General features: G+C 36.9%; 1 protein-coding gene across 1 annotated transcript; it reads right to left on the bottom strand.

Annotated features, from left to right (window-relative positions):
- Positions 1–9,095: 9,095 nt before the first annotated feature.
- On the bottom strand, positions 9,096–26,024 carry PANK3 (pantothenate kinase 3). Its single transcript, XM_057729456.1, has 7 exons — positions 25,660–26,024; positions 19,471–19,823; positions 16,884–17,137; positions 15,187–15,363; positions 13,643–13,766; positions 11,391–11,516; positions 9,096–10,222 (listed from the first exon to the last, which is right to left on the bottom strand). The coding sequence occupies exons 1-7, from the start codon at positions 25,685–25,687 to the stop codon at positions 10,172–10,174; spliced, it is 1,113 nt and encodes a 370-aa protein (XP_057585439.1). The 5' UTR covers positions 25,688–26,024; the 3' UTR covers positions 9,096–10,171.
- Between the last annotated feature and the right edge of the window lie 229 nt (positions 26,025–26,253).

The following is a 26,253-nucleotide window of genomic DNA, read 5'->3' as shown; positions in this document are numbered from 1 at the left end:
GAGAATAATGTGCACCCTCTCATTGCCGGGTGCAGGATTCAATATATGTCCATTAGGTCAAGCCTAACCACGGTGTTCAAACCTATTTTGCTGATTTTCTATTTGCCTGAACTATCAATACTTGAGAAAGTTGTTGAAATCTCACTGTAATGACAATCTCATGCTTTAAAGTTTCATCACTTTTAGATTTATTTTCTATTCACTTAGCTATTTTATTACTTGCATATGTATTTTAAACTGTGATGTCTTCTTAATTCACTTAATGATTACATAATGACTGCATTCCTAATGACGGCTTTTGTCTTCGAGTTTATTTTGCTTGTCTTAATATAGCTACATAAGCTTTTTTTGGTTAGTGTTTGATCTTTTTTTTACCCTTTTGATTTCAAACTGTCCAGGTCCTTTAACATTTATTACAAAAAGCATATAAGTGTTTTCTTGTTAAACACAATCAGACAATATCCTTTAATTGGCAAACAGTCTACTTGTATTTATTGTTTACAGAGATATTTACAGATACTGCAAGTACACTAGAAAAATGTATTTGGGTGACATTCTGATGCTATACACTACTTGCCCAACAGGAAGAGGGTTAAAACAAGCCAACAAAAAAACACTGAAATGTATGAAAGCTAGGGTTGAGTTTTGATTCTGCCAATAAACTGCTGTGTAACTTGGGACAATCTAGTTGATTACTCTGAGCTTTTTTCCTCCCTGTAAAATCCTGAGTTTGCATCAACAGTCTGTGAGAGTCCTCCTAACTCTTGGATTCTCTATGCCCAAACTTGGCTCTTGGTGTGTGAAAGATCCTACGACATCTCTAATCTGAAGTTTGCTCCTAGAATTAAGTTGTTGTTTTTTTTTAAATTAAAAACATTTTCCAGCTTTATTGAGATGCCTGTTTAAGAGTCAAGAACTGGGGAAAATTTCAGATGAAAGTAGTACTATGGAAAGGAACCCAGGGAAAAACATAATGACACTAATTTAGTTTCCTTAAGCTTTTCATAATCAGTCAGGAGAAGGAACAGGATATGTTGACACAGTGTGAGTGGTTATTGTGTCCACTATCCTAGATGCCATTAGGAACGTTTGTGATTTATGGGAAGACATCAAAATAGCAACATTAACAGAGGAGTTTGGAAGAAGTTGATTCCAACCCTCATGGATGACTTTGAGGGATTCAAGACTTCAGTGGGGGAAGTAACTGCAGATGTGGTGGAAACAGCAAGAGAACTAGAATTAGAAGTGGAGCCTGAAGTTGTGACTGAACTGCTGCAATCTCATAAAATGTTAGTGGATGGGAAGTTGCTTCTTATGAATGAGGAGAGAAAGTGGTTTCTTGAGATGGAATCTACTCCTGGTGGATTATTCTAACAACAAAGCATTTAAAATATTACTTAAGCTTAGTTGATAAAACAGTGGCAGGGCTTGAGAGGGTTGACTCCAATTTCAAAAGAAGCTCCACTGTGAGTAAAGTGCTACCAAACAGCAGTGACACTACAGAGAAATTACTGATGAAAGGAAGAGCCAATTAATGCAGCAAACTTCACTGTTGTCTTATTTTAAGAAATTGCCAAGGCCACCCCAACCTTCAACCACCATGACCCTGATCATTCAGCAGCCATCAACAATAAGGCATGTAACTCACTTTACTGCAGTGGCCTGGAATGGACCTGAAATATCTCCGAGGTATACCTGTAGTAGCTCTGGAAAGCCTTAAGAAAGGTGGGAGGGATGGAGGATTGGGAAAGGAAAAAAAAGGTACATACTGTATAAGCCCGCTTACATGACAACTGCAGAAAAAAATAAATTCAATCTAGTGACAGAAAACAAATCAGTGGTTGCCAGGGGACGGGGTTGGGAAGGGATTGCCTAGGACAGAGGCCAAGGGAACTTTTTGGAATGATGGAAATACCTTGGAGGGGTGGTTACATGGGTGTATAAACTTATTATATTTACTTAAATATACAATTAAATATTATTGTACTTAAAACCATAACTCAATAAAGTTGATTACAAAAAATTAAACAGGTCCCAAACCAAAAGTAAACAAAAATTAGTAGTAGCGGTTACAAATTCACTGGAATCTTTTTTTTTTTGAGGTATTAAAAACAGTTGTCCTGAAAACCGGAAGAGGTGTTCTAAGGAAATCTGAAAACACAAGGTACCAGGATTCTTTATTCAAATTGCTAAAATATATCTAAAAAAAAAACCAAAAAACCAAAACAACAAAAACTGCCTACATAATATTCACTTAGCTTTTTCAAGTTGAGGACCTTGATTTTCTTAAATGGTAGTTTAATATATGATAAAAGTTGGATTTTCCCCCAGCAAAGAAATCAGGAGATAGCAGACTCCAAACTCTCGCCAGTGAAAAATGAGCAAATTGGGCTCTTTAGCCCAAAAGACCTGCCTTCATGGTTTTGATAATTTTTGTTACTGTGTCCAGAAACTGGTAAGGTTACTTTTAAAGCCCTGGCTGGAGATGTACACTTCCTTACCTAAATGTAAGTATTGCTGACCTCTGGGAAAAGCAACATTAAACACCAATTTTTTATGTAAAGAAGGTGGTACAACCCCAGAGATGTCAGGTTTTCCAAGTTTATTTTAGAAAACAAAAACAACACTTAAGAACTCTCCAGATCATAAGCACAGCAATATCTTAAAATAGTTTATAAAGCTTTTTGCATAGGAAATCAAGACTTTAGATGCAGAAACATTAACAATGTTTGTTCAGTACACAACACTCCACTGAGGACCATGTCAATAGAAAAGAGACATCTTCCTTTCAAAATGTATACACCAGCTCTGTGTATAAAGTCAATATAGGCCCTTTTCTTTCCCTTCTGGAATAAATTTATTTTGAATGAAGCACTTGAACTACACATGTAGCCTTCAACTACAGTTAACCCTTGACCAACCTGGGGAGTTAGGGGGCCTGATTCTCCACACAGTTGAAAATCCATGTATAACTTACAGTTGGCCCTCTGCTCCTGGTTCGGTTCCTCTGCATCTGCGGATTCAACCAATCTCGGATTGTGTAGTACTGCAGTACTTACTACTGAAACAAATCTGCATGTAAGTTGTGTATATAAGTGGACCTGCACAATTCAACCCGTGTAGCGCGAGTCAACTATACTTTTGCTCTTCAGTAGTTCATTTCCAATTGTTTGCAATAGACTTGGAGAGCTAAACATACCTCAAATCTAGTATTTCCATACCAAACTCACGATTTTCTCCCCTTAGTCACCATCTCACACTTTTTCCATCCTACTGAAAATTTTTTTTAAAACAAAGGCTATGTACTTTCACAAGTTACCTGGTAGTCTTCATGCTTTCAACCATTCCTATATACCTGGAGTCTAGACAATGATATAGTTTGAAAACTCATAAGTCAATTTTCTAACCTAATTCCTTACATATTAAGGAAGACCATCAAAGCCTTTTCAACAATGCTCACAGACACTGCCTATTAAAAACAAAGAAATGAAGTTTTGGTTTAGAGGAAAGCATGTGTGGCATAACCCTTAGCAAACTGTGATAACAAAGTACCACACATGTCCTGGCATCTCTGCTGGGAGCACATCTAAGAACCACTCTGCTGTCAACATTCATCTCTGGCATAGGTCACCATGGCCTCGTTTCAAGGAAAAGCAAAGCTTTTCACGTGTTAATAAATGTAAGGCTTAAATTTCATGAAGGTTTGCATTGCATTTCTGATAAATGTTCGTGCTTTCTAATGTTGGGGAGAGGGAAGTGGGGGGAAAAACTATAATTACATGTTATACAGGCAGACTAGATAGACAGATAAGGAAAATTTCTCTACAGTTATTTTACTCAAGTATTTTTACTGAATGCCTTCTCTGTGCAAGTACTTGGAATACAGAGGTGAACAAGACTTTATGAAGTCCTTTCTCTCAGTTTACATTCTACTATAGTTGATTCAGTTAAAACCTTTTATTTATTTGAAGTGGAAATGTGGGAATACAATAAATAAACAATAAAAAGAACATAGTAAACAACTTAAGAGAATTTATTTGCAAAGTAGGAAATAAAAAGCATGATTTTATTTTATTTTTTTTTCACTCATACAGAGTGAAGTGAGTCAGAAAAAGCATGATTTTAACATTTATTTAGAATATGAACAAAACTAGAAAAAGTTAAAGTACAGAAAAGAAGGTAGAGAGTACGGAAGTTGGCTTAATGGCCATACAATACAAACAGGCAAAATCCAAGTTTCTTTCATGCAAATAAGCCTCAAGGAAAAGAGAACAGGAATGTTTATAGAACAGAGCACAACAAATATTTCAAAAATTTACATAAGAAACTGTACATAAATGAAAAAATAAATTAGACAATTTACAAGAAATGTTTTATAGGTTACAGTAGACTACAACTTAGTTTATTATGAATAAAATTTGTAGCACATCATACATTTTTACATCACAGATTCAGTGTTAGAATAATTCCAACATGACAGAGCTCAGACTTGGCAAGAACAATGCAACAGACAGAATAAGGCAACTTAAACGGAAATGGCTTGTATAAGTAAAATTAACACAAACATCTTCTAGGTGTGATCTGATCTGTAACTGGGCAGAATTAAGACAAATACCACTCAACTCCAGTTTAAAAGTCCAAGTTTCACTGTAGTTCAAATAAAAAGTCAAAGCACATAATGTATTTAAAAAAAAAAAAAACAAAAAAGAAAAGATAAAACCATCTTAACCTGACTTACATCCATGTTCCATTAATCATATTTGGGACAAAGAGACCAGAATATTGCTGTTAGGTCTATAAAGTTATCTTTTGTTCCTAAATCTAAACTAAAAAGGGTACTTTAAATGGCAGATTTCAAAATGGCTTAATACCTGCGACAACTACCAGCTGTGTCAGGTATGAGATGCACATGATTCTGAGACATGATGTAAAGCTAAAATAATCTCAAACTATCTGCATTATTTATGTATATTTTACAAATTATACAAAACTGAAATGTTTTCTTTGAAAGCTACTGGAACTGTAAGTAATGCAATGTATGAAAGAAATAGAAAAAAATCAGCAATATCTTAGACTTGAAATTTAATTGCATATTTATTCAATTCAAAATCTTGAATTTTAAGTTTAGCCACTCCTTTGAAAAATACATTCCTCATTAGTTCTTTCAAACACAAAATTACTGGCAGCTACAGCAAAAAGACCGAAAACCTAAAAAGAGAAATAACCTTTTAACTTCAGAAAGAGCCAGAATGTGAAGATTTTGGTTTTTTTCTTAAGGAAAAAAAAATTGATTTCCTCTCAAACACATCATTCAGCACCAACTGTAGTACCTGAAGTCCCAACATCACTGCTACATGTATTAAGCTGGAAATGTCAGACACCTGCCCGATCTGATTCTTCTCAGGCAAGCCTGAGGATCAAGGTATTTTAGATCTTTGTCGTATCTGATGTAGATGACTACAATCCAGGATATTTCAACTCACAAGGGAATTAAGTTTTATAAATCCCACTACGAACTGTGTTTGATAAAAGCATGAATTCTAGGAGGGGTTTATCCCACATCTATCCCTGCTCACAATGATCAGAAATAAGACACAGCTTAAAGAAAAAGGCCACTAAAAAAAACCCCAAATATATCTAACATTGAAACATCCATAAATTTAGTGGTATGTTTCTTTTTGTACAATGGAAAAGTTATAATAATGCCCATATAATTTTTAAGTTATAGCACAATAAAAACTCCAGATAGCTTTACAGATTAAGCACACAGTTTAATATATATATAGTAGATACATATCTATATATCTATAGATATATATAAACCCTTGATATTACTTTAAGGTGTATCTACTACTTGGCCATCACAGGCAATAAAAAAAAATTATGAGAGAATAACTAATACCATTCTGTTGGTGAGAATCCAAAAGCTAGTACCTCTCAACATATATCAATACAACTAAAACGAACTGTAAATCATGACACCACGTATCTGAAGAAACTGTTTTCATCATTTCAAATGCTGCCATGAATGGAGCAACTGTCTTTCTCACAATCCTGATGATCATCTAGTCACTTCCCATTGTAACAAGAGTCAAACCCTCATTTCACAAACAGAAGAACATTCAAAGAAGTTAGATCAGTACCTGGCGCTATTTCTAATACCAAGTTATGATCCCATGTCCACTGAAGACACAAGGCAGAAAATGCAAACAGGACTGCTTTAAGAAGACACTTGAACTTTTTGGAAGTGGAATTTACTCAAAATTTAGATATGGCCAAAAAGCTGGGATGGTTTACTTTTCATGGGACCCTTATTGTTATTAAAATACCTTAAAGGGTGAAATATACTCACTTTTTGGGGTCTTTACTAATCAGTTACTAGGCTCAGTAGAAATATAAAGCTACTGTCTTGAATATTGAAAACAGGCAGTAATATAGATAAAGCACATTACTTTCTGAGATTATCTGATTATAGAAACAAAGTTGGCTGAATTCCTTCCATATTAGAATAAAACACCCTAAAATAAACAAACTTACTGGGAAAATAGGACGTCATTGACATTTCATGGCAAATCATGTTAAATAAGGTCAAAGAGTTTCATTACAAAAATGCAGTATGTCTCTAGTATTTTGTTTATACATACCACAAAACAGTAAGTTCAATGCAAAACAAAACACTTATTTTTCTGGTGATTCTCCTTTATCAGTTTTTACACGGTTTTAGAAGAGAAAAAATTCCTAAACTACATTCTCAAATGCAATAGACTAAAAAGCATAAAGTGCTCAATAGAGAAAAAACAAAATATTAAAATATGAAACATTTTGCATATAACAAGCAGAGTGAAACTACTGCCTTGCTAAGCTTTCCACCCAAAAATGCAACCTTAGAAATCAAGGCAAGATGTGATGGACTGCTTTCAGAAGGCAAGAGTACCGCTGGACATAGAGGAAAACCTTTTCCTTTTGAGCTGCATCATTTTTCTTACAGAAATGGACTTTCAGGAACTGATACTTAGAATACAACAATCCATTTGCACACAAAGGTAAAAAAACTCAGGAATCTTCACAGTCTAATATATGGCAAATAATCTGAACCTCTAGGACTGTCAAGACACCACATATATTACTGGCAACGGCACTAACTTTACCTAAACTAAGACACCTATTTAAACTAGAGTATCTGATCAAGGAACGCCCGTGTCAACAGGCAAGGAAGTCTACTAGTACTTTGTGGAGAAGTTGGGGTGTAGAACTGAAGGCCATTAGTTCTCAAAGTTTCTAGTTAAAAGGCAGTCTTCTGGGGGCAGCCACAGTGGTAGCAGTGGTGGCAAGTTCTAGACCTTGTGTTCTTTACCAAGCCCCTAAACAAAGTGATAGTGATCCTTGAATTTGAAAATGCTATTGTGGGTTTTTAAAAATGGAAATTAAATCCAAAAGTTATAAGCAAGATTCTCTGTGTGTGTACAGAACTCAATGAAGAATTAAAAGGGTCTTTTTAGTCCTTTAGAACTAGCTTCTCAAAGTTCAATTAGATGGGGGGGAGTCATTGGAATCATCAAATTTACTTCAGTGAAGGAAATATACATTTTGAAGATTGATGAGGATGGTCAGGATGTGTCTTGGATAACTTTATTACTATCATTAGAAAAATGACATACTATAATTAGATGGCAGGGTGCAATTTAAGATGTTTTTTGGAATGGTCAGAAATACAGCTTGTCTGAATAAAATAAACTAGGCCAAATGAAGTACTTCTTATCCCTCTTTATGTATTTAAATAATAAGGTTCCCATATGTTCCCTCTCTAACATTCTTTAAAAACTACACTAATACAGTAACCACAACCCAAATATAGCTACTGAGAACTTGAAATGTGGTTAGTCTAAATTGAGTTGTGCTGTAAGTGTAAAATATATACTGATTTTGAAGACTAAGTAGCAACCTCCCCCCAAAACCCCCAAAAACACCTAAATAACTTTTCGTATTGATTACATACGAAATTATAACATTATTGAAATGATAACACAAATATACTGGGTTAAATAGAAATACATAATTTAAATGAATTTCACCTGTTTCTTTTTACTTTTTAAATGTACCTACTAGAAAACGGAAAATTACACGTGGCTCACATTTATTTCTATTAGACAGTACTGTTCAAGAACATAAGAGCTTTGAGCCATTAATCTGATTGGGATCAGAACCAAACCTATTTACCACTGTATGCTTATACAAGCATTTTCCTGGAATAATAAAACTAGAATCTTGGCAGCCTTCATCACAATTCTGTATTATTAGAAATACTTGTTAACCAAAGTATTGATCAAATTCACTTGTATATACTTTTACCATTCCATTTCCTTCTTAATGACAGCCCCAAACCTATAACTGCTAATGTACAATTTGCCACAGGTATAAAACTTAGTTATCATTTAAAAGCAAAAACCTTTTTGTACAGATGGCCAAATCATAAAATTCTAAAATAAACAGATAACTTTTGTTTGAAATATCTAGTCATGAAAATGGAGACATTTAAGTAAGAAAATGTTTAGTCATTGTAGGTTGTCAAAATGATCACTGACTGACATGAAGATCAAAGTTCCAAATATTCTAAATTCTAAAAAATTACCTTCACATGCTTTTCCCTCTGAACGTTACTCCTATTTTATTCATATGTTCACGTCTATAGAGAAAGAAAACTGAATTTTAAGCATTTGAGCACAAAATTTGAAAACTACAAGGGGAAATATCTTTATCAAGCACCCCGAGAGGCAACTGAAAATTGTTCTCTATGGAACAAAACTCTGTTTTGTAAAAAACACATAATACTTCTTTCTTCCTGTAATGTAAACAAGATTTAAGCTCTTCAAAGTACATCCAGATTTACTGTAATTTAAGGAGGTGAATATTTTTTTCCAATTTTCCTCAGTCTTTCAACTTCCTAAACCATTCGTAACAGTCTCAGAAAACTTCACTGAACTATTGGACTTCCAAAATGTTACTGCCAAAGTAAAAATCTGAAAAATGTTATAAGATTATAAAAAATGACTTCAAAATAGAGAATAAATTCCAAAGCAAAAGGACTTACAAATTCCGGAACTATAATGCTCTTATTACCAGAATGTACAGAGACACTGATCCTTTTGTAATTCTGCAATACTGCCTGAAATTCCCAGTTTCAAAACAACTTGTGTTTTAGATTTCCATAACATCCGTTCAGAATAAATGATTTTGCGGCTGTTCACAGTAGAAGACAGTCTTTAGCTTTGATGGTTCAGACTTAATTAAACAAACAGCTAACTTTGGGCCTAAGATAAATGTTGTATATGTAGAAAGAAGAGCACAGAACCCTACCGATACACATAAACCATTCTCCATTCAAATAGTCCTGGGACCTCACTGAAGGGACATTCAGCTTAGTAAGCCTCCAATTAAAAAACATTTTAAAATGTACTCATAAACTCAAAATACAAAAAATGCAGTATCACCAATTATGTGCATTTTCTAGGATTCATTTTAAAATTCAGGCTAATATTTAATAATTGTAATCCAATTAAATTATGGCATTTGCAAAAGGTTATACTTCTGGGGAAAGATTACATAAACATGCTTTTTGGGAGAAGATATATTTGGAAAACAACAATAATGAATAATATTGCCTTAACATTTCTAAAACCACATAAAAATGATCATCTTTGATTGCCACTTCAATAAATTTCGATACAGGGTATGTTACTGTCCACTTACTAGTAACCAAAACACACACAGAACAGACTTGTAGCAAATATTCAGTCAATTATTTTCATGAGCTAAACATTTCTGAGACTTTAAGATTCATGTTTGAACATACAGTACTGCAATGTTGGCTACATAAAATAAATAGAAAATCTTTTTGAGAGGAAGCTCAATAATCAGAGGCTGTATTGCATTTAAGAATTTTAACACTGGCTATATACAGAAGGGAAAGCATTTCACTTAGAAATACTTCACATTATTGGAGCTCTCTTTTAATATGGCAACATTTAGCAGCTTACCATTTTGACATAAAAATCAATAGGAATAGTGCTACTCTTTTATCCTTTGGTTCCCAGTGACAAACAATGCAGTAATAATGCCTCTGGTTTTCAATTCCTCTTGGATGACATTTATTAGCAGAGAGAAACCTGATGCTTTAGCTGAAATTTGGCAGCCCAAGAAGTGCACCAACTGCTCCAAAATATCCCTGCATAATTTAAAAACAATTATTAACGTAGTGTAGCTTTTAAATTAGCATGTAATATTAACCAGTATTAATAATGAACACATATTTGTGGGACTTGCCTGGTCCCACACAGTGGTTAAGAATCCGCCTGCCAATGCAGGGGACACAGGTTCGAGCCCTGGTCCAGGAAGATCCCACATGCCAAGGAGCAACTAAGCCCGTGCACCACAACTACTGAGCCTGCGCTCTAAAGTCTGTGAGCCACAACTATTGTGCCCTTGTGCTGTAACTACTGAAGCCCTCTCACCTACAGCCCGTGCTCCACAAGAGAAGCCAGTGCAATGAGAAGCCCGTGCACTGCAATGGAGTAAATAAATAAAATTTATATATATATAAAAAGAACACATATTTGTGTATAATCCATTTAAGAACATTGAGGGCCCAGGTTTGATCCCTGGTCAGTCAGGGAACTACTAAAACCCCACAAGCTGTGCAGTGAGGCCAAAAAACAAAACATCAATAAAAAACAAATTAAAAAAAAACCCCAAAAGAAAAAAAGAAACAAAAGATAACTATTTAACAAAACAAAGCCACTAAGTACCCAAGCAGCCCTAGTATTTAATAAGTCCACAGACTTGATACTGCTCTCTTTTTCATAAGAACTGTGAGAATCTCATCTTTCAAAAAAAATTTTATTTATGTATTGGCTGCATTGGGTCTTTGTTTCACACGGGCTTTCTGTAGCTGAGGAGATCAGGGGCTACTCTTCACTTCAGTGGGCAGGCTTCTTATTGTAGTGGCTTCTCTTGTTGTGGAGCATGGGCTCTAGGTGCGTGGGCTTCATAGTTGCACCTCATGGGCTTAGTAGTTGTGGCAAGCAGACTTAGTTGCTCCTCGGCATGTGAGATCTTCCCAGACTAGGGCTAGAACCCGTGTCCCCTGCATTGGCAGGCAGATTCTTAACCACTGTGCCACCAGGGAAGCCTGAGATTCTCATCTTAATGGGATGCCTGCCAGGTTACGATAACCCCCACCCCCTAACTCAAACTGAAGTGAGGGAATCAATATACTATTTAGGTAAATCGTAGTTTTAAACTTTACCTATAAGTACTGAGCAAGAAACAATATATGAAACCTGCATTTAAAAGCATGCTATTAAAATTCACTAAATTTTATTTTCATATCATACCTCATGCTCTAGAAACAATGCTTTCAGTTGACCTTTTGACCAATAATCCAGTGCATATGCCAAAAGTTTCATCGAGAGAGTATTGACACGTAAAAAGTTTCCAACAAAGACAACTCTGTTTATTTTCTAAAAGAAAAGAACAAAGAAAATGACTTGAGAAAAGAATTATCAAGTAGATTTTACAACATGACACAATTTATGAGATCTCTACTTACAAAATATAAGCAACTATTACCTTTTATTGGTGCCTACTATATTCCTGGTATATGCCTTCATAATTCTGAATATTTAAAAATTAGTTCAGGACATGTCACCACACTTTTCAAAGCCAACAGAATGTACACTAAGAGGGAGCCCAAATGTAAACTATGGACTCTGAGTGATGACGTGTCAATATAGGTTCATCGACTGTAACAAATGTCCCAGACTGGTGCTTGATGTTGACAGCAGGGGAGGCTGTGCATCTGTGGGGGTGTATGTAAACTCTCTACTTTCCACTCAATTTTGCTGTGAACCTAAAACTGCTCTAAAAAATAGAGTCTAATTCAAAAAAGAAAAGTTCTGATGATTATAGATCATTCAACTTGTTTTTGAAATGGCCAATAAATAATACAGTTAGCAAAGAAAGTAATTTGGAGAAATATTACTGATGAGATAAACGGAGACAAACCAAGGAACAGTATTTTAAATGTGTTTAGGATTAAAAAAAAGGCTGTAAACGTGGTCAGCATGTTGCAGTTTATGTAGCAACGACACGTAAATCACGGACTTTATCTAGAGCATCGGAGAGCAACACTGCCTGGGGTACTGGCATGCCCACCCAACTCCTAGGGCTTCCAAGTGGAGGAACTGATGTTTCTATCTCCTAAAAACCTATTTCTACTCTCACAATAATAAATTTACTTCTGAGTATATGTTTTTGCACACTGAGTTTGAATAGTGTAAACTATGGCCTTAATTACTGTTAGGTCAAATGGCCAGTGAAAATCTGGACCTGCAGGGCTAACCAAAAAGGTCCCAGATTGCTGTCTGCCCCCCACCCCCAACCAAAGTGAAATACTTCCCAAATCTATGTTAAAACGCCTGCTAGTGTCTCCCTCAACTAACTTTCTACACTGTTGTTAAGAAACTTAAAAAGACGGAATTCTCATTTTATATTTAGAATAATTCAGAGGATTAATTCGAGTCTTGGCACAGTTGTTCTGTCTGCTGGAACCTCCCTTTCCCCAAATATCTACACCCATGATTCTCTCACCTCCTTCAAGTCTTTGCCTATGAGTCACATTTTCAACAAAGCCTTCCATTACCCAATTACTCAGTAATTTGTCCTCTGCCACTCTCTGGTCTATTCTCAATTCACTTTGTTTAATTTTCTTTTTTTAAAAAAATAGCATTTATCACCTAATACTAAACAATTTACTTATTTACTATATCACTAGAATAGCTGTAAGCTCCAGAAAATCAGGGACCTTTGCTTTCTTCACTAATTTATCTCAAGGGCTCAGAACCACACCTGGCCCATGGTACTTTGTAAATATTTATTCAATGAATAAATGAATGAGTGGACAAATGAAGAATTCCTTCAAAAAGTAAAATTCCCAACTCATTTATGAAGTATTTCATATTTATAAATATTAAATAGGCAAATATACCTATCACACAACAGCAAAATTGTATATACAGTCTTCTTCAAATAAAAATTACCCAATCATGAGGTAAATCTAGCAGTACCTGCTTTTTATAAGTTTACAGTAGTCAAATTTCATGTGAAGAACAGGTCTCAGTGCCTTCATAGCCCTGTACAATGCTGCTTGATCCATATGCAACAAGGCAGCACTGTAAAGAAGCCGAGGGCAGTAAGAAAGCTTCCAAGTACTTCACTAATCAAATGCAACACTAACAGGAAAAAGGAACCCACTTTCAACAGTAAGTTACCTCAAAATGTCTTATTGTTTAGAAAGAATTTTTGTTTTACAACTTCAAGATATTTAGGTTGCGTATTTCCAAAAAGGTTTCTGGGTAAATATGAAATGTAAATATCTCTTTGTTTTACTTCTGATTTGACTTATCTGCTACTTTCTTTAAAGGCAGTATCACAATTGGGTAGGTAACATACATATTAATGAATCTTGGGATTTAATGGATTAAGAGAGCTCAATCCTAGAGGCCTCCTTAAGGAACATGAAGAAGCATGCTACATGTACATAAAATTTCAACTCACATTTTTCATGTCATTAAAAAATTTTTTTTACCTCATTAACAGCGCACATTCGTGCCACAGAACCAATGTTATTGGTGATAGTAACTAATGTAGCTCTTGCTAGATCTTCTTTACTAACAGATTCCCGCTTCTCCTTATAAATCATATTCCCAAAACTGCAGAGAAATAAAAAACAAACAAAATCAAATCTGATAACAAGCAACATTTCATACATTTTGGGAATACAGCCTACAGATAAATCTACACATGTACAAAGTAAGGTATACATGTAACAAGGTTACTTACTGACCCAATGAACTGCACACAGCATAATACTGGGAACGCCTAAACACCTATCCAACTGTGATACATTCACAGTGAAATACTATCAAGCAGTTCACTGAAAATAAAGGGGGGGGGGGTGAGAAGGGGAGGAGGGAGAGAGGAGGAGGAAAGGAAGCAAAGAAGAAGACAGAGGAGGGAGAGAGGGAAAGAGGGAAAGGATGAGGGAGAGAAGGAGGGGAAAAGAGAAACAGAGGGGGAGGGGCAGCCAAACAGACTAGGATATACTGCTGTTTGCTGCTGTAGACTATACAGTTATTCCTCTAACCCATGGGGGATTAGTTCCAGGACATTCCTTGGACACCAAAATCTGTAGATGCTCAGGTCCCTTGTATAAAATGATGTAGTACTTGCATATAACCTTTGTACATACTTTAAATCATCTCCACATTACTTAATAACACTTAAAACAATGTAAATACTATGTAAATAGTTGTCTGTGTGCAGCAAATTCAAGTTTTGCTTTTGCAACTTCCAGGAATTACTATTTTTCCAAATATTTTCCATCCGAGGATGGCTGACCCTGTAGATGTGGAACCATGGATAAGGAGAGCCGACTGTATACAGTATACTACATAATGGTATATAAATGTTACCATATAAAAGTTACCTTCTATAAGGGGAGGATAAGGATATATACTTGTATTTGCATAGGGAAACACTGGAAGGATACTCAAGAGTTAATAAAAAGTTCCCTATAGTGCATTCAGGGGAGATTTCTTCTTTTTTTAAAATAAGTTTATTTATTTATTTATCTATGTATTTATTTAATTGGCTGTGTTGGGTCCTCATTGCTGCACACGGGCTTTCTCTAGTTGCGGCAAGTGGGGGCTACTCTTCATTGTGGTGCGCAGGCTTCTCACTGCGGCGGCCTCTCCTGTTGTAGAGCACGGGCTCTAGGTGCGTTGGGCTTCAGTAGTTGTGGCACATGAGCTCAACAGTTGTGGCTCACGGGCTCTAGAGCGCAGGCTCAATAGTTGTGGCGCGGGCTTAGCTGCTCCACGGCATGTGGGATCTTCCCGGGGCAGGGATCAAACCCACGTCCCCTGCATTGGCAGGCAGATTCTTACCCACTGCACCACCTAGGAATTCCGTCCCAGGGGAGACTTCTAATGTATATTTAATTTTAAAACCACATAAATGTTCAAAACTTAGAACTAAACTGGGTCAGAGGAAGCCCCCTTACAACTTCCTGATATACTGCTTTCTAAAAACTAAATAAGCAACTTTAATTATAAAGGAAATGTAGCTTACCTAGATGCTACAGCCCAACCAGGCAGACCAAATCTTTCATAATCTCCTCCGTAAATATCACGGACCAGCTTGTCAGCTTGGGTGCTGTCCCCTTTGGATGCCATTTCAAGAGCCTCTTCAAAACTTTCACAGCCAGTCAATAAACTACATAAACCCAGAAAGGTACCCCCTCCAAGGCTAAAGAAAATAAAGAAACTTGGTAAGTTGCATTTATACACTGCATTCTTTCTCCAGAGTAAAAGGATGGAGCACTCACTTATTCAATAAACACATGGATAGAAAACATTGTTAAACCTAAGAAAAACACAGAGCAAAACCAAACTTGTCAGATCAAAGAATAAACCAAAGGAAAAAAATCTTGTCGTGGAACCACCATGACACAAGGGAGCTTTTATACCTTTACCTGATACTTAACACATTGTAATTCCTAAAAATGTTTTTCTGTGTGTGAAAAGGGAATGTTAAAAACTAGTACCATACAAATTAGAAGGAGAAAAATTCTAATTCTAAATAGTTTCCAGGAAATAATTTTTGCGAAAGGCCTATTTACTTAGCCTGACAAGGCTGAAATCAATTCAATATGATACATTAACATTTACATGACTCTGAAATGAATACAGTGAGGACATTTATGTCAGGCTGGTCATCATGTTAAAGACAGAAATTAACCTGGTTCTATTATTCTTTTGGATATGCTCGCAAAATGAAATTATGTCACTCTAACCCCTAAAATCAAAACCTTTGCTTCCTACTCACTCTCACCTGAATTTCTAACAGGTTTTATTCCTGAATCACTGTTGGAATGTAGTTAACAGACTGAATTTCTGTCTTTTTGAATTGACTGAAGTAGGTAGTACATCCCTGTAATTCTTTGGCATATAGAGAGTTACCATGGAGGTAGATTTTCAGCCACCACAGAAATAAAAATACTAGTTAAACTTAAGTATCATTCAAATAGGAGTACTACATTAAAATTAAAATGAGTTTTTTGGGGGACTTCCCTGGTGGTCCAGTGGTTAAGACTGTGTGCTCCCAATGCAGGGGGCACAGGTCTGATCCCTGGTTTGGGAACTAAGATCCCACATGCCGCATGGCGTGGCCAGTTTTTTTTTCATGTATCAATCTAATTTAAAGTATCCTAAAATGTTTCTTCCTCAATTAAATAAATAGGAGTCTCCAGCTTCCTTAAAAGTTGATAAAGTACATATCGGAATCATAAGGAAAATTTTAAAATCTCATTTCACATTTATATTTCAGGTATTATAAAAGAGCTCATGTTAAATTCATCCTATATGAATTAATTACAATGTTGCCAAATACTTCACTTAAATGTGAATCAAATAAGCATGTTTCAAGCTTTAAGTTTAAATATATATATATAAAAATGGGGAAAATGCTTCAGAAAATAAAAATGTTACTGGAATCATTCCAGATAAAAATCCACTCTTTTGATTATGGAAATTTTGATGCCAATTGATGCTAACCAAATATAAACACTGAATGACTTTAGTTGGGGTCTACACACATGCCTCACAACAGTATTATCTGAAACACTTTAACTTATACTTACACATCTACATTTTCAGCTGTTGCACAATACACATTACTTTTCTGAAGCTAGCATTAATATACAGATTTCACAATTTCTGTGTATAAAACAATATGAATGCTGCAATAAGGACAAAAAAGGTTACTACCTTGTCCCAGTTACTCGTTTATAGTTGTCTTTGGAATGGACTGCTAAAATACTGACTCCCGAACCAATGTTTACTACCAGCAGTGGATAGGGATCGTCCAAATTAAAAGGCATCTTTTGGCATCTCTCAGGTTCTGAGGCGTTAGCAAAATAATAGCACTCTGCTTGTCCATTGAAACTGACAGAATCTATATACAGCAAGCCCTTTACAAGGCAGTCAAGTTCATCCAGTTTGTGCAGGTGGAGGTTTCCAATCTGTAAAAAGACACCAAGGGGAGTTTTATAAAGTGAACAAAGGTCAGCATTCAAAATACTTGACTCAACTATACTGTACAATTTACATGTACTTTACAAAACTTCAAAATCATCTTTAACCCCCACGTTTTCATCTGTTTTCTTTTGTGTCAAAATCTCTTATGGACTTCATTTAGTCCAGTGGTTCTCAGTGGTGGTGGTGTTACTTCTGGAGGCATTTCGGAAATCTGTGGGGACATTTTAGTTTTCGCAAAGATGGGGAGGAGAAAATCAAACTAACGTTTAGCAGGCAGGGACTTGGGGTGCCAGACTTCTGCAATGGGTGGGGCAGTTGTGCAAAACAAAGAGTTAACCCCATCCTGCATTATCTTTGAACATTCTGACATTTTTGTAGATAGCAGTAGGAAAATTCATTTATAATTATCTGAGCCTATGTAAACACAAAGTATTTTATCAATGTGTATAAACACAAGGTATTCTTTACAGGGTTTTAATACATACTAAATTTGCTAGGAATGCAACCACCATATAAACTGAGGAAGTGTACATTTTACTGTTTGGAACTTTACTTTGTGGTGCTTAGCATCTTGGAAAGCTATGTCACAAAAGCAACACCACTTATGGTATTTGATTCTCCAATAAAACATACCATATCAATCTAGCATTTGCGGCTTTAGAAATCAAGGTCAATCTATGTACATAAAAGCATCTAAATCTAACTACTTCATTATGCCCTCTCGTGTGAGCATACCAGAGAATCTACCTACTGATCTATAAATACCTTAATTTCCTATCTTTACATTATAGTTTGGGTACTAATGTGAAATAATTAAATTCATTTCAGGTTAGTAAAAAGTATACTATAAAATATTTACTATAAAAGATCTCAGCTTAGATAAGCTTTTCAATTCTCTAAGGACTTATTAGGTATCATTCCCCTTGTGTTCCCATGGCACCTCTTTTCATAACAATAGTATTAATTACAATACTTTGTACTTTTTAATTATAATGCATTGAACTTATAGTTGACTTAATTGTGTGGTCTAGGATACTGCACTCTTTGAGAGCTAAGTCTGTGTCTTATTGCTAGCTGAGTTTCCAGTGCCTAGCACAATACCCAACACAAACTAGATGCTCAACTATTAGCTTAATAAATGATTGAGCACTAACAAAAACAAATATTATAAAACTTCATCACTAGAAATTATCAATACTTCTTAAAAAAAACTTAAAATTCTGTGATTTGAATACCAGTATCTCCAATAGCTGGGTGAAAGCTGGCTTCAAGGGCACTACTTTTGTTAAGAATACTGGCATCATTAAACATCACACATCCAAGCAAATGATTTCAAATGCATGAAATTTATGGTTAGATTACTCAATAAACTGAATACAAATCAGTATTACTCATCATAAAAATTTTTAGTAAAAATTTAGACTTTGAAACTACCCCAAATTACAAGGTATTCACTTCTGTGAGCCACGTAAGTTTTCACTTATGTTCTAGTAATAGCCTTTTCTTATGTGAATTTGAGAAATTAAATGGTCCACATGCATATTTTCAAGAAAAAGAAATTTCAGCAGACCCAAATATCAACTTTTAAATCTTTATTCTGATGGGGAGGACTGGAAGCTTGGCAAACCCCTACCAGCACAGAAATCAACGCTTGCATAATCAGCTAGCCACATCCAAATGACCCCCTTCAAGACAAGAACATGGCAATGAAGAGTAGCCCTGCTCGCCACAATTAGAGACAGCCCTCATGCAGCAACAAAGACCCAACACAGCCAAAAACAAATAAATGAATAAATTAATTTTTAAAAAAAGACAGGAACATTGTAGGATTGATGGTATAAAATCCAAGAAAAAAGGGTTAATAGGGACTATCATTCAGGTGTCTATTAATTGAAAGATACAGGCTTCAGTTGGGGTTTGGGAAGATGGTGGCCTTAGGAGGGATGACTAGAACATGCTCAAAAATACATGCCAACACAGGATAATAATAGCAAAAATATTTCAAGCCCCATTTATATTTGGCTTTGCACACTGCCAAATTCCCTTAAGTCTGCTTTTACTGTAGCTTTGCAGCAGTTTCTAAACCTAGCAGGTTTTACCAAATATTATGTAGAACAACAGGCCCAACTCTGGCCAGTTTTTACTCATTGTATAAAGGTGTTTCAATGCTTCAGTCAAAAGCAAGTCATGAATACATATTTCCTTCGTATCACCAGGGGGAACTAGTCTAAGAAATATACCAGACAGAAACAGAGCCTCGTATTTTAAAAACTGCAGAGAATGGGTATCAATTTTTGCCTTTGAGTGAAATACCTACTGTGCGAAAATCTTTTTCAAACTTGTAAGCACCACCTCCTGTAGCACATAGCACCGTGTGTAATGTTGAGAAGTTTTTATCTCTTCCCATTTGGATAAAAGTAGGCAGGTCCTGGGTTGGAAATCTGATAAAGTGCAAGTTTCCTCTCCGGCCAAAAAGTGTTAAATCTTTCAGTTCAAGGTGTACATCCCGAATACCAGTGGATCCATATGCTACATTAGAAGTCAAATATTTCCGGATGCTTTTTAAGCTCTCAACTTCTTCTTGTTCTTCCTCTGCTGTGATATCGATAGGTTCAAAATATGAGAGTTTTACCAGAGTTCCCCCGATGTCCATGCCAAACCATGGGAAAGCTGTGGATAAAAAATAAATTAAAAAAATCTTTATTTTGGAAATACAAATTAGGAACTAGCCACAAACTTCACTTACCCTGAATCATGCATTCAGTCAACAATGAGGTAAGACAAATCTATGTGAAACTTACCCTTTTCCCTTCAAAGTGTTATTTTGTATATTTTCTAAAAACTCCTAACTTAGGATGTGGGGAGCTGGACCAGGGCCTTTTAATTCCTGGTCTGGTAGGCATTCCTTTTCATTTATTACATATTTATCATGTGTTCCAGGAGATTAGGAAAAACTTGGACCAATTTGGTTTCAATAATAGGTCATCACCCAGGGCTTGAAAATGTTTCTAATAAGATTTTAATGTAATAAAATTGGCCTATAATCACTTCAAGTAACCCAAGGGAAAAGTATCTCCTTACAAAGAACTTTCTTTGCTCATTATACTTACTAGGCTTCTTTAGTGCATCTGGTTAACAAAATTAGCATTTGATAACGCTGAAGGTAAATCTACTTGGAGACAGGCACACCTGGGGATGTAGCATCATTTGAATTTGGGACTTGGTGCTCTCTCACAAACTAGGCTATACAACATTGGAGACCTCTCAAATCTTAGTCTCCTTAAGGTCTGTTTCTGTTCTCTGGGTGCTTAATCATTATGATAGAGACTCAAAAAAAATTTAATACTGGATTTCTCTGAGAGTCCAGTGGTTAAGACTCTGTGCTTCCAATGCAGGGGGTGTGGGTTTGATCCCTGGTGAGGGAACTAAGATCCCACATGCCACACGACCCTCCGCGCCCCCCCCAAATAGTAATAATAATACAATACTTAAGATACATAGATTACGAAATGCCTAACGATATGTATTTAAGTTTATTATGTATAAGTTGTCAAGGAAAGTAAGTTTCCTCTAAAATTCTACTTCGCTTCTTAAATAGTCATATTCTACTTATTTGATTTGTGTTTACCATTAGAAACTGGGAACATACGATTCAATGAGAAAAGATTCTATACATTTCTCTATACAGGCACTATGCTTCTGTCACCTATAGATTTGTATAAATTAAGATGCTGAAGAAACTAAATATTCTCAATTTTGTTAGGTGGCTAGCAATGGAGGCCATCTTAAATAAGTTACACACTTTTATTGATATTTATTTCTTTTTGGCCATACCCCAAGGCTTGTGGGATCTTAGTTCCCTGAGCAGGGATGGAACCCATGCCCTGGGAGTGAAAGCACAGAGTCCTAACCACTGGACCGCCAGGGAATTCCCAGTAACACACGTTTAATATGAACGAGACACCATTCCAGACTCATCTCCTCACATCTAGCCTGTTAGCTATGTCTATGCCTGTTCTCTTAGGGGTATCTGCTCTTAAAGGAAGGACAAATAAAGCTGCTATATCGCAGATCATGAATGTCTTAGTAATCGTTATAATATACAAACCAGAACATTATAGGTCCCTTCTTTTGCACAGAGATCCTTTCAACTCGGCAGAGTTCTGAAATTTATTTCCTTATGCCAGAGAAACAATCATCATTCAAAAAGTATGGGGGAAGCAACAAGAACATAGAAGACACATATTCTTAATTACGATCCACTCCTTTCATTTAGTAAGTGATCTAATTTCCAGTGCATTAAAGCAAATACTTACTCTTGTTATTCTGTCACTAACCAAAATGAGAAGGGGATGGGGCACAAAGCTCAAACTCCACTGATTTGCAATAAAGGCACAAAGTTATTACGTACAACCACAGGCGCACTAACAGTTCCATGAGATAAGAAAAATATCACTTTCTGAAGAAATCAGGCTAATATCTAAATCTACAGCTTTGATGCTTTTGGCCAAAGAACAGGTTAAAAGTAGGTCACCACTGCATAAACACCCTACTTCTTGCATAGCCTAAACACTTCTCATTCTTTCGAGAATAAAACTCTTCACTGTCAAGATGAAAAAAAAATGAACCAAAATACATTTAAAAAATAAAACACACATTCCATAAATATAAATAAGTACTTTGATGATGGCAAATAAACATTACCTTCTCTAGACTTTGAGCATTTCCTAGAATCTCTCATGATCTGTTTATGTGGCCTTCCAAAAAATAGTAGCTCCTATTCTATTTCTCACCTGAGCTCAGCAGAACTGCCATTAGTTCCCCATAAGTAACAAAAAAATCCAGAACCACCATAAGAAAAGTGCTACCAAGAAATTATCTTTCCTACCAGGTAGATTATATATGCAAAAGAAGAAACCCACATGGCTGATCACCTTATTAGATGATTAAAAAGAAGATACCTAGCCACAAGGGCAGGCTGTTGATTTCTAACAAACTGTTAAAAAAGCGCAGTATCTCCTTAAGTGCTGGTAAGGGGTAGAGGAGAAGCATTAAGGAGCTATTTCATTGCTGTTGGCCCCATGTAGATTTTAGCCAAAAGGGATCCTTTGCCAAACTAGGGTTTCATTGATCTTTAGCAGAAAGAGAAACCAAATGCTGAAAATGTTCAAAACATTAGTGGATTATTTTAAGGAACAAGATTCTAAAATGAGCATGTGCAATAACGGTAAATTCCAGATTTGGTTCAAGTTCTTGAATAAAAGACATTTCACTTTTCCCAATAATCATTCCAAATAAAAAGGTGGTTTTAAAACAGACTAAGAAGATAAACCACCTTCATGCCTTTTGTATTATAATTCCTCAGAAGAGCTTCAGAAGATTTCCCACCCCCTTTGGTAAATTAATTACATCTAAGGGGATATTAGAAACTATCCACAGATGTAGACAACAAACATATGGACACCAAGTGGGGAAAGTGGGGAGGGTTGGGGGGGAATGAATTGGGAGATTGGGATTGCCATATATACATTACTAATAAGAAAAAAAAAATCAAATTGTACACTTTAAATATATGCAGTTTATTGTATGTCAACTGTATCTCAATAAAAGTTCTTAAAAAAAATAGAAACTATCATCTCCAACTGCACCTTATTATCTATTGGAAGTGACCACTCTTAAGTAATGACTCAATTACAAATAGGCCAATCAAATTACATAGAAGCAAACAACACACATACGCTACATACTGCTCTCTGGTCTTGACAAAAACTTCAGGTATCTTACTGCTTGGGTTAGCAAAGCAGGCACCTAAATCTACACTGCACCCTCCCCCGCCACACACACACAAATATATATACACGTACATACACACACATACACACAAAATCTTTTATTATCATCTTGTTAATCATGTTACACGCTATACAGGTAAGCAAAACAAAGGGTGACCCCTACCTTAAAAAATCATGTCAGCTGAGGTACAGAGGAACAACACTGTTTAGATTTTCACTACCTATTATTTAAGTAGCATGAAAAACACAAGTAAAGGTAATGCCAACATTGCCATTATTTTGGTTCTAGCGAAAAATTTTCATTAGGTTAATGTTTGACTTCATTCTTCCCCTGGAGTTGAATTAACACATAATTTCAAATGCTTATATTTAGTTACACAATTTACAGGACGAAACAAACTCCTTTTCTTATTTTCTGGTTAAACACATTCATTTGGTTTATAAGCCGGTATATATGTGATGTATCAAAAAGCAATGTTTTCTAACACTTGTGTGAGTAAATATAACAAAGTATGTGAAGACAAAGTCACTTGTTTAACTAGTATGAGGTACAGTTTTTAGTTACTAGTGCTGCTCTAAGGATTAAATAACACAATGCATGTATAGATGGTGCCTTACATACGAAATGCTCACTAAATTTATAATTATATAAAAAAAGAAACGTCACACAAGAACTCAAAAACAAATGTGTCTTTAGCTAACTTGAGTGGTTTGAAACATTAGAAATAATACTTTCCAGTTATACATACATATTTCCATGATAATTCATAGTTGAAATACTTTCCCACTCACAAAAAAACAAGATGTTCTTTATTTTTACTGTAAAGAATTGAGTAGACAGTAAAGCCATCTTTTACATATAGGAAACTGGAAATGTTATTTCAGACTTCTAAATCATATTAATTGACTAGTTTTTCAGCACAAAAACCAGTGCTATTTTAACATTAATGGTCTTACAAGGTACCACAATGTAGTAATAAGCAAATTACTTCTAAAAATAGGTGTTCTTTTATTTATCGACCTAAAGTTTATTTTATAAACTCTTAATTATCATCTTTGCTAGATATGAAACACCTTTGACAGGGATGGTATCCACACCTGATTACAAGTTTGCCCAGATCTAAGTAATCAAATCACTGTCATGACAAAAATAAAATAATACCATAAGGGTCAGAATATGAGCCTATCAGATTTAAGCTCATTTTTACTAAATGGAAATTCTAAGACAAGCAGAGAAAACGTACGTGTTCAGGGAAGATGTCCCAACTGTTCTACATTACTGCATCTGTTCAAGATTCATTTAATTCAGCAAATGTAAAGTAAATTAGAAGTGTTTTTTATATTACTCTCTCATTTAAGACTTCACATCACTATTTCATAGACTCCTGAACGAGAACTCTTAAGCTATCATCTTTTTTAAAAAAAATCATTCCTTAAAAATATGTTTTAATTGGCAGGTAAAACTACGAGATCAGAAAGGTTTGTGTTTCTCTATAGTTCAACTATGCTCTACAGGTGCAAAGAAAGAACACAGGACTATGAGTCAGGCGACTTGGAGCCCTGAACCTCATTTAGCAGAGCTGGTTGGTGCAGGTTTGGAAGAATTACTCTGGGGCTCAGTAAGTTCAATTTTCCTCAGCAGTAAAATTAAAACCAAATTATCCCAGATTTAAATAACAATTAAGTTTTCAGCGTGCTTTGGTATGCTGCCTCTCCAAGGAGGTTTTCAAGAAACCGGACGGGCAGGAAAAGTCAGTATCAGTGCTCCGTTTTACACCAAGAGATTTCCTAGAACTGTTTGGAGGATCACACGACACTGTAAAATGGCAAAAACACCAATACAATTCTAAGAGAGAAGCACACATCCCGCATTCCTAGTCTCTCTGGAAGAATAAACTTCAATGACAATCACAATGGTTGGTTGATTAAATAAGTCATTTACAGGAGTAAAAGGTTTTAAAAGGCAAAAATAAAAGGAAGCAAATAAAAGTTGATCCAGTCTAAGTATGGAAATAATTTTTTTTTCATTTTTTTCCTTAAAAGTACATGCTATACAGTCATAGAAAAACCTCTACGGGTAGTCACCAAAATATTAATAGTGGTTAGCTGAGTGGCGGGAATATGGATGATTTTTATCTTTTTATCTGTGTTTTTAAAAAAACAAACATGGACTAGTTATTCTAAACAAAAACTAGTCGCGGCAACTGCCCACCGGTAGGTTACGTGCACATGTGTTTCAAGGCTCTAATTCTAACAACAGTGACAACTCCCAGGAACCACCGGAATTTCAAGGACACAAGCAGAAAGCTAAGAAATCAGTTTAAAAAAAAAAAAAAGGGTGGTAAATGTCCCCGCGCAACCTGACAGCCGTGACCACCCGTTTTCAACTTGACTTCGGAGGAAGCTAGGAGCGCGGACTGGTAGCTCCGGTCTCGGCTGCCAAACCCCGTAACAAAAATTCCCCCTTGCCCCTCCCAGACCTCGAGGAGGAAGTGGGAGGAAAGGCCAGGGGGCGGCAAGCTCTCGGCTATCGAGGCACAGCGGGGATGGGGCGGGAGCCTCGCACCCGGTGCTCAAAAGCTCCCTCCGCCCCCATCCCGAGCGGGGCGCCGGCGGGGAGCGCCCGGCTTCGAACCAGGCCGCCCCCAACAAGGGGCTTCCAGACGCGGCCCAACGCGCCCTCCCAACCCGACGAGCCCAAGCCCCCATCTTACAGGGTTTCTTGGCATCCTTGATCTTCATGGCGTCGGCCTGAGGGGTGAGAGGCAGGCTCGGGCCCGGCGCGCAGAGGGTAGTGGCGGCGACTCCGGCGGTGGCTGGGCCGCGCGGGGAGGCCCGGCCGGTTCCTCCCCTCGGGCCGGGTGGGGCGGGCCAAGGGCGGGGCGGCGGCGCCTGAGGCGAGGCCCGGCCCAGGGGGCGGCCCCCCCACCCCCGCGAGGGGCGGCCGGGACCGAGCGAGCAGGGGAAGGCCGCCGGCCTCGCCGCTCCGGGGCCCCCCCGCCGCCACCGCCGCCGCCGCCGCTCCAAACAAAAGGCCCCGGTCCCCCGAGCCGCCGCCGCCGCACTGAGAACCAGCCCGCCCAGGCCCAGCGCCCACGTGACGCGAGCTCCCCCTCTCTCCGCGCTCCGCCCGGCTGCTGGGGATTGTAGTTCCCCGGGTCGCGAGGCCCCGCTCTCAGGCTGCAGCCGTGCAGATGGACTACAAAACCCAGGATGCATCGCGGGCCCTTCTCCTAGGCCCCTCCGCTTCCAGAGGTGGCCTCAGAGTGGTCCCAGAGAGAAGGGGGCGGGGCCTTAATCACGCCAGC

Source organism: Hippopotamus amphibius, chromosome 1, assembly GCF_030028045.1.
Source record: "Hippopotamus amphibius kiboko isolate mHipAmp2 chromosome 1, mHipAmp2.hap2, whole genome shotgun sequence".
Taxonomy (NCBI): Eukaryota; Metazoa; Chordata; class Mammalia; order Artiodactyla; family Hippopotamidae; genus Hippopotamus; species Hippopotamus amphibius.
This window is presented reverse-complemented; position numbering and strand designations above follow the sequence as displayed.